Raw genomic sequence first — 10,000 nt, 5'->3', positions numbered from 1 at the left:
ATGTTTAATATGCTGCTGAGAATATAGCCCAGAAGAAGCGTATAGTAGAGCTTTTATTTTGAAAGAGACATTTCTCTGTAATAAACTCTCTTTTCCAAAGATGAGGGATTTCTCCATCAGATAGATTTATTTTTTTATTACTTTGTTGTTTCAGCAACATTAAATTTGTACGTACGTTTGAGTTAAAATATATATTTATAATTTTAATGAATAACAAATTAAAAAGGCATGAACATTTTTTTGTATCGAAAAAATATCGAACCATGAATTTTGTGTATCGCTGCACCCCTAATAAATATGTTTTATACACCACGTTCCAAATTATTATGCAAATTGTGTTTAAGAGTCATAAAGATTAAATAAGTTGTTTTTCAGTTAAATGGGATTGTGTCTCAGAGCTCCTTGGATGACTGAAATCAGTCTCGGACACCTGTGATCATCGGTCTGCCAGCTGAGCCCAATTAAAGGAAAACTACTAAAGAAGGATGTTCCACATGATTAAGCAGACCACCGTTTTCAAGCAACGTAGGAAGGAAAATGATCTCTGCTGCTGAAAAGCATAAAATAGTTGAATGCCTTGGACACGTAATGAAAACCTTGGCTGAGTCCGAGCACACATCCTGCAGGTAAAGGCACAATGATGCCATTACAAAGCAGCAAACACATATTTGAAGCTGCTGGTGCCTCTGGAGCCCTGCGAACATCAAGCTGTAGGAGCCTCCAGAGACCTGCAGCTGTGCATTAACCTTCTATTCGGCCACCCTTAATGCTCACAGCAGAAACGGCTGCAGTGGGCCCAGAACTACATGAAGACTTTCAAACAGTCCTGTTCACTGATGAGTGCAGCGCAGCCCTGGATGGTCCAGATGGATGCAGAGGTGGATGGTTGGTGGACGGCCACCATGTCCCAACAAGGCTGCGACATCAGCAGTGAGGAGGTGGAGTCATGTTTGAGCTGGAACCACGGGGAGAGAGCTGGTCGGCCGCTTTAGGGTCCCTGAAGGAGTGAAAGTGACCTCTGCAAAGGATGTTTCTGACCACTTTCTTCCACGGTAGAGAAAACACCTCTGCATCGTTGGCTGCTATCGGCGTAAGAGGAGAGAAACTCACGGTGTGGTCCCCGTTCTTCCCCATTCGTTAAGAAACACGAGGAGTGGACGTTAGACCATCTGTGCTTTGGTCTGATGAGGTCAAATTTGAGATCTTTGGTTCCACCTGCCGTGTGTTTGTGTGATGCAGAAAGGTGAAGGATGCAGGGTTCCCACTGTGGAGCTTGGAGGAGGAGCTGTGATGGTGGGGGGGGGGCTTTGCTGCTGATTTATTCCAAACTGAAGGCACACTGAGCAGCTTGGCTGCCACAGCATCCTGCAGCAACACACCATCACATCATATCAACACCACAATGACCCCAAACACACCTCCATGCTCTGTGACCAACACAGCGACGGAGTGCTGCGCCCGATGGCCTCCACAGTCAGCTGACCCCAGTGGAGATGGTTTGGGATGGAGCGCAGAGTGAAGGCAAAGGGCCAACAGCTGCTCAGCATCTCTGAACTCCTTCAAGACTGTTGGAAACAGGAGACGACCTCATGAAGCTCGTGGAGGATCGCGTGGATTCTACGAAGAATGTAATCAAACGTGTTTTGAGTTATTTCACACTTTTGACTGCTAGTGTACATCACAGGTCATAGGTCGGTCTCAGGTGACCCGAAACTCCTCCTCCTGTCTGCAGAGTCAGGTGGGTGGAGTTTGTAAAGCAGTGAAATGATTGGATGGATTTACTGTGCAGCTCTGGGCTCTGTGTGCTGCACGTGGACCTCGCCGTGTTTGTTCTCGCAGGAATCGCTCGCCACGTGTAGCTGCAGTTTTAAACATCTTTTAGCGGTGTGAGAGAAGAAACACTCGTTAATCTGACGACTGCTGACGACTTGCAGCTGCACCTGGAGAGCCGTGCGTCCTCACGGCTCGCCCTCGTTATGAAGCAAACAAGCAGAGGCGCTGTGATCCTGGAGGAAAGGTCACGCTGATTAACCCAAATCTCTGCCTGACTTCATATCACAAATATGAGCTTCAGCTGACTTCAGCCCAACGTTTCCAGCGTGATCTCCCACCTGCTCCTCCTCAGACACCAGCACGACATGGTTTCCATCAGCGCACATTTACTCATGACAGAGAACAAACATTTAAACACAGAAGATCTGCACAAGTCAGCGAGCTGAAGAGAAACAGCTGGAGGAAGATTAGCAGGCAGCAGGTCGGTCACATGGTCATCTCAGAGGTTCTCCAGCCGGATTCACGTTCCTCGCTGTGGACATCATCGACACAGCGATGGAGGAATCTCTGTGCGCAGGGAGGAGGCTGTGAGTTTGTGTGTGTTACTGTGTGTTACTGTGTGTGTCCTCTGAGCAATGGTGCGACTCCCGGCTGACATGGGACGGTTCATTGGGGAGGAGTCACGGGAAAACAATGTTTCAGCTCCACGTCAGCAGCAGGATCCTGGTGAACCTTCATTCTGTTCACTTCCTGTTAATCATAGTGAAACGTTAGCTGCAGTTCACCTAGGGGGCGCTGTGAGATCAACGTGAGCTAAACAGAGACTTTGGATAAAAGCACTCTTCCTCCTTCAGTTCCTGTCAGTGAAGCTAATTCTGACCATAAAACACTAGCATGCTGCTAACGCGTGCTGATTGTGCTGTGAAGGTCTTAGGACAGGTGTTTCCACAGTTAAAGCCCAGCAGGGGCTCCAGGTGCGCAGCAGGAGCTCCAGGTGCGCAGCAGGAGCTCCAGGTGCGCAGCAGGAGCTCCAGGTGCGCAGCAGGGGCTCCAGGTGCGCAGCAGGGGCTCCAGGTGCGCAGCAGGGGCTCCAGGTGCGCAGCAGGGGCTCCAGGTGCGCAGCAGGGGCTCCAGGTGCGCAGCAGGGGCTCCAGGTGCGCAGCAGGGGCTCCAGGTGCGCAGCAGGGGCTCCAGGTGCGCAGCAGGAGCTGTTGTGACCATTTCTGTTGAATGTTTATAAATCGCAATTTGTGTTCATTTTTGTTTTTTCTTTAAAGTTGTAAGAATATGCTGACCTCGTTTTGTTTGTAACTCTGTAATTAATTAATTGGAAAAGTTTTTGGGAAGTGATTGGTTTATTGGCTCATGGACCCTCCCATTGGTCAGGGGATTACGAGCGCCCTGGAGGGGTGTGGTAAATGTTTTTTGTTTGCCAAATGTCAGCTGGGACGACGGGAGGGTTTAAAAACTGATTTTTTGAGCACTTTTTGAACTTGTGAAAGCAAATTAAGTTAACTTTTGTTTAATTTTAGGTTGTAAGAAATTATTTGGTTGATTTTTGTTTTCCTTGAAATAAACGCCATCTGATTTTAAACAATGGAGTCAGAAGTGCTTTCTACCCTTTTCTTGGACCTTTGGAACATAAAAGGCCGTGACGGGAGCAGCGGGTGAAGGCGACGTTGTCAGGAGGCTGCTCGCTTCACGCCCCAAACCAAAATGGAGGACGCTGTAAAGCGCCTCACGGTGCTGTGACATCTCTAACAAAAAGCGTTTACTGCAGGAGAAAACCTGTGAAACATCTACAGGTGGAACCACTTCTGCTGAGCTCGACAGCGCCCCCTATGGAGCAGGAAGTCCCTTCAACCTGGACGAGCTCGATGGAGTTAGAAATATCCTGTCTCAGAGTGAAAAACTAGTTCATGCATTTATTACTTCCAGGCTGGACGACTGTAATTCATTATTATCAGGAAGTCTAAAAACTCCCTGAAAAGCCTTCAGCTAATCCAAAATGCTGCAGCAAGAGTCCTGACAGGGACTAGAAAGAGAGAGCAGATTTCTCCTGTATGGCGCCGTCATCCATCTTTTATGTACAGTGTGTGGATTTGTGCAGCTCTGATGTCAGCACGTTTACTTCCTGTTTCATGTGGAAGCTCATAAATATTTTATCTGATTTCCTATAAAAACATGTAAAAGATTAATTATGGATCTGTGATGCGCCCTGTGTTGCTGAATCCTCATTGGTTACAACAAAGACTCACAATAAATCTGTGTTTGTTTCCAGAGCGTGAAGATCCTGACGTACCGAGAGCCTCAGAACGCCGAGTACCAGCAGTTTGTCCAGAACCTGAAGACGGACGCCGAGGACATGTTCAACTACACCATCGAGGACTCACTGGTCAGTGTGTGTGTGTGTGTGTGTGTGTGTGTGTGTGTGTGTGTGTGAACGACTGTGTCAGTGTGTGTGTGTGTGTGTGTGAACGCTGACCCTGTGTGTCTGTGTGTGTGTCTGTGTGGGTGTGAGACACAGAGAGGGTGTGTGTGTGTGAACGCTGACTGTGTGTGTGTGTGTGTGTGTGAACGCTGACTGTGTGTGTGTGTGTGTGTGTTTCTTGCAGATGAACATCATTGCTGGCGGCTTTTATGACGGCCTGATGCTCTACGCTCACGCTCTGAACGAGTCCATGTTGGCGTCCAACGAGCGTCCGAACGGGAAGGACGTGACCCCGAGGATGTGGAACCGAACCTTCCCGGGTCAGTGCTCGCCGTGCGTCTCCTTTAAAGCTGACGCTTATTGTTCCCACCTTTGTGACGGAGGCTGTTTGGTGCGACTGTGCAGCAGAGCTGTGCTGCAGGTGTGTGTGTGGGGGGGGTCGTGGTGTTCTGTGAGTGACGGGTGGGGTTGGTGAGTGAAGCTCGGGTGGGGGGAGTGAAGTGATGATGGTTTGGTGTACGGGGCGATATGACCCAAAGTTCAGCTGGATGGTGAAATACGATATCTCTCAGTCACAGCTGTGATGTCACACGGGCGCTTTTATTAACCTGCAGAAGAAGAAGTTACTCAGAAATAAATTATCAGCATTCATTAAATAATAACGCTCCATAAATAAAAGAAAACAATGTTGTTTTTGTGCAAACAAAGAGCTCAGAGCTATAAACAAACAGACGCTGAGCGTAACAAAGACTTCACAGCTGCTCTGCGCGACCGACAGCCTGCAGTTTGAATCCTCTTCGTGTCTCTGAGCCGTCTGTGGTCCTTCACGCACACGTACGGTAACATTACGCTGAAGAGTACGCATCACTCCGCAGGCTCCTCGCCAGCCGTAACGCTCCAACAATCCATCAATCGCTGCAGCTCAGCAAAGGCGAACCAAAAGCCTGTGATGGGGTATCGCCCTGTTTCCTGTTCCTCTGCAGCAGCGCCGTAGGTGCTCCAGAGAAAGTGCTGATGCCGGCGCTGTGACGTCAGAGCTCAGCCGTGATGAATGAGACGAAACTGCACAGAAAACACACAAACCGGCTAACAGGGTCACGCAAACACGGCGAGGCTCGATCAGACGCCCTTTGACAGGCCGGACCCGTTTACCCGCCGTTTGCTGTGCGTGTCGGGACCATTTGAAGGGCCTGAGGTCAAAGGTCATCAGGGGTCATCAGTGAAAGAAAGGACACGCTCAGTCTCATTCCTACAGAGTTGCCGTGGTTTCCGGGTCCGCTGATCAACGCAAACGCTTCATAATTCACCGCTGAGCCGGCGGCGGCTCTGAGCGTCATCCTGCTGCAGCCAGAGCTGCAGACCAGCGTGTGAACCGCCACAGGAAGGAGGAGGCCAGGTGCATTACTTACCTGCAGAAGGGCCGGCTTGCAGAGGAGAGGACAGGTGACGCCCTCCCTCTCCCCGTCTGCGGTGCACGCCATCCTGCAGGAACACGGCAGCGAGCGAGCCGACTCCACAGAGCTCATCGGCTCAGCGTCTGTGGGACGTTCTGGAAAAACCGTCACAGCATCCCAGTGACCGTCAGAGGTCAGAGGCGTCTGAGGCGTCTGAGGGGTCTGAGGGGTCAGGGGGGTCAGGGGGGTCAGGTGGAAGGCGTGAAAGGCTTCGGGGCTGTGATGTCAGAGACGCTGGTCGTGACTGAAGCTGAGAGCTTCGTATACGACGCGAGTCGTGATGACGGAGACGTGAACGGCTCGCAGTCTCCCATCAAAATGTTTCGATGAACGTCAGCGTCCCTGCTGAGACGGAGGAGAGTGACCTTTGACCTTTGTGACATGTCTAAAGTGCCAAACAGCAGCCGGTGGTTGCAGTTAGAAACACCGACAGGTGAGACCCAAGCAGACGTGGGCTGGTGCCGCCAGGTGCTGCGGTGCAGGTAAAGGTGTGCAAACGCAGCGCTGCTCCGGGGAGGCACTGATATTCACGAGGCTTAGTGAGCGCTCCTCTCTGATGCTTCTCCGGTTACCTCCTCGCTGTCAGCCCTGCACGTCTCCTAAAAATATCTTGGAAATCGAATCATGTGAAACCAGAGTCCTGCTTTCAGCCTGTGCTCCGCCCGCCTGCCTCTCCTCTGCTCCGTCCTGTCCACATCCATCACGCCGAGGCCTCGTTAGCGTCACCGTGTCTGCGCAGACGAGACCGCCTCCGTTTATGCACTCATGGCGTTCTCGTAAAAGCATCAAAGGTGATTTACGCTGTTGACCACAAAGTGTTGGTCATGTGACAGATCTGTTCACACCCTCAATTATTACAACAGCCAATCAGAGCGAGTCTACTGAAGAGATGGCGAGCTGGGGAAAGGGTCCGGCCCAGACTGTCCCCCGCCCGACTGAAAGGATGGAGATTTGATTTGTGGAGTCGTGTCCTGACTGGAGCAGATCCTGGTGAACGCTCTGTGGCCGACGCTATCACGTTTCCCTGCGAATGAACCGTGAAGCACTTCCTGTGAAATGTGACTCCTGCAGGAGGAGGCTGGTCTCCTCCTTCCCCGAGCTGAACCTCCCCTCTGTTTCCAGGACAGCTGTCACTGAACCCGGTCTGCACGCAAATGAAGTGTTGACGAGCGCAGACGCCTGCAGGGCCGCCACGCCGGACCCTCGTCTATGTGTCGTCTACTGCGGCAGCTGAGGTTTCATGCCTCCTGTGTGATGGACCTGTTTACCTGCTTGAGCAGTGTCCTAATGAGATCTGTCAGTCTTCTAATCTCTGATTTATAAGCCCTGAGATGAGGTGATGTGGTTACCAAGCAACAGCTTTCAGCCTCAGGTCCAGAGACAGATGTGAACCTGCAGCATGTCAGAGACAGACGCCACATCCAGCTGTCAGGTCGCCAGAGCAACACGTAAACACACGACTGCACAAAGGCCGAGCTCAGCGCCAAAACATGACGCACTCACAGGGGGGCGGGGCCATGACACATCCATCCAGCCTTCCAAACATAAGTCAGACCCTACAATAGTACATACAGAGAAAAACAATCATATGACCCCCTATGAGCAGCACTTTGGCGACAGTGGGAAGGAAAAACTCCCTTTTAACAGGAAGAAACCTCCAGCAGAACCAGGCTCAGGGAGGGGCGGGGCCATCTGCTGTGATTGGTTGGGGTGAGAGAAGGAAGACAGGATAAAGACATGCTGTGGAAGAGAGACAGAGATTAATAACAGATATGATTCAACACAGAGAGGTCTGTTAATACATAGTGAGTGAGAAAGGTGACTGGAAAGGGAAAACTCAATGCATCATGGGAATCCCCGGCAGCCTACGTCTATTGCAGCATAACTAAGGGAGGATTCAGGGTCACCTGGTCCAGCCCTAACTATATGCTTTAGCAAAAAGGAAAGTTTGAAGCCTAATCTTGAAAGTAGAGATAGTGTCTGTCTCCTGAATCCAAACTGGAAGCTGGTTCCACAGAAGAGGGGCCTGAAAACTGAAGGCTCTGCCTCCCATTCTACTTTTAAATACTCTAGGAACAACAAGTAGGCCTGCAGAGCGAGAGCGAAGTGCTCTAATAGGGTGATACATTTATGTTCTCTGGCTTCATCCATCCAGTATGGATGTTCATTAATTGAACTGGTTTCTCGCTGTCCTTCTTCCACCACCAGTCCATCCACAGTCAGCCAACACTGTCTGCTCCACCGACTCTGATTTCCATTAAAGGTTTATGGTACAGAGTTTGAATTTATACGATGAGTGCTGTGAAATGTTGGCTTAAAGAACAATATATCAAATATGTTTCAAGGTCTTCTTGAAAAATGGCCGTCGGCCCACTTTCACACCATTTTCTCCACACATTGAAATCTGACGGCGTGCTTGAACGAGAATATCTCGAAAGCTAAAAAACTCCAGCTGCTCTCAGAGTCCATATTTAAACACACGAGTGACAGATGGTGGTTTAGAAATCTACATTTTTATTCAAATTTCATGGTAGGAGAGCAAAATCTGACAAACTGCCACAAAAACAATCAGGAGATTGTTTAATTTCTTGGCACTGCTCGTCTTTTACAGGGTGAAGTTTTTATTAGTGAACTGAACCTTTGAGATGTTAATGTTCAAACAGTGTCTGCAGATTCACAGCGTCCTGCACTCTAGACGCTGTCTCGCTCCATGATGCATCTGCAGAGTCTTTGATTTGTTTGCAGCGATAGTTGTTCCTTCCAGCTTCCTGTCTGCGTGACTCTGCCGGCTCCTCAGATTATCTACCCCTGTGCACATTCATGCTTAACGGAGGTTACAGACCACAGCGCTCCGCAGGATGATCCGTGATGAGTTACAAGAGACGGAAAAGCTGTGAATGAGACAGAACGGGAGGTGGCTAATAAGATCTCATCAGAGATTATCTCCATGACAAACAGGACACGAGAAGCAGGCCGGCTGTGAAGACCATGAATCAGAAGATCAGATTACAGCTTCCTCTCTGCTGTTTCCGCTCCATTAACTAATGGGCGAGCACGTCGCAGCACGTTTGAACGATCGGGAATATTCCAGCAGGGCTGCAGCAGATTTAATGCAGCAGCTCGCTGAGGCGGAGGAAACAGCTGGAGTCAGATTTCAGGACACAGTTTATTCAGGAAACGTTTCTAAACCTGATCTGGAAAACTCTGGATGATCCCCGAGATGGAAAGTTTGTGACACTGAGGACATCCTCGTCCTGTCGTTCCTGCAGACACACAACGCTCAGTCTGTGTGCACAGACTGAGCGTTGTTGCACTGCTGTGTGTCTGCAGGCTTCTGCTCCGTCTTTCTGCACACTTGCACTTTGTGTTGATTGTCACATGTAGCCCCGTGGTCTCGGAGGAACTGTGTACGGCCTCTTGACTCGATGAGGCAGCACACTGAGGCTCTGATAATCAGCAGAGACCCTGAGGTCAAAGGCCAACCCGCTGCTGCTGCTGAGTTTGTGCACTCAGTTGACGCCATCACTCAGCTGCACTACAGCTGCGTCGGTGCTTCTCTGCACAGTAAGAACAGAGACTGAATGAAGTTCCTGCTTTACAGAGCCAGAGCTAACCACGCTGAGCAGCATCAGCGGGTGAAAAGGTTAGAACAAAAGGTTGTAGCTCTTGGGTTGAGTACTGACCTGCCACGTTACCCTGGGGTCCAGTCCAGGCACCCAGCTCAGCTTCACAGGTGAGACTAACCTGTCTGACACCAAGATGTTTCCAAAAGGCTGAGGAGGAGAATCGTCCATCCAGCTGCTGACGGGCGTCCTTTTCTTATTTTAAAAACCAGCCCCATGTCGGTCAATGACAGCTGCTGAATGTGACGTGTGGCCATCGGCGTGCTGCTCAGGATGTTAGGATGATCTGGTTTCTCTCAGTCAGCCACACTGAGACGCGTGAACACGGGCTTGTTTAGGCCGCCAGTGTTGTAGGACTCCATGTTTCACTGAGCTGGCTGATGTGGGTCGCTGTGAGGTGGGACTTTCCAGTTTGCTGGCCGGACGAATTCATTGGAAGGCCACAGACGAGGAGCTGAACGAGAGAGTTCCTGAGGTGGGAGGTGGACACCGGGGAAACGGTAATGTTGGTGCGCTGGCTGCTGGTGTCAGGCTGGATAAACCTCTGAAGGTCCGTGGACGGGAACAGTAACAGCTGTGAAAGCGCAGCTTTAATCTGCTTTGATGTCACGGAGACGGTGTTTCATCAGGATGCAAAGAACGAGGCCGGAGCGCACGATGCCAAACAGCTGCAAAGAAGTCGGTTTGCTGGAGATCACGTTCCAGCAGAAACTATTCAC

The 10,000-nt window shown here is 50.3% G+C and overlaps 1 protein-coding gene across 2 annotated transcripts in view; it reads left to right on the top strand.

Annotated features, from left to right (window-relative positions):
* LOC102776639 (atrial natriuretic peptide receptor 1-like) overlaps positions 1–10,000 on the top strand; it is a 54,929-nt gene that overhangs the window by 21,950 nt on the left and 22,979 nt on the right. For both annotated transcript variants that reach the window (XM_087848611.1, XM_087848610.1), the window contains exons 3-4: positions 4,055–4,168; positions 4,389–4,524. In XM_087848611.1, coding sequence (XP_087704737.1) covers positions 4,055–4,168; positions 4,389–4,524 — 250 coding nt within the window. The remainder of the gene's footprint in view (positions 1–4,054; positions 4,169–4,388; positions 4,525–10,000) is intronic.

Source organism: Neolamprologus brichardi, chromosome 11 (assembly GCF_056152115.1).
Source record: "Neolamprologus brichardi isolate AB-2024 chromosome 11, ASM5615211v1, whole genome shotgun sequence".
Lineage (NCBI taxonomy): Eukaryota > Metazoa > Chordata > Actinopteri > Cichliformes > Cichlidae > Neolamprologus > Neolamprologus brichardi.
The sequence above is the reverse complement of the archived record's forward strand: the minus strand, read 5'-3'. Positions and strand labels throughout refer to the sequence as shown.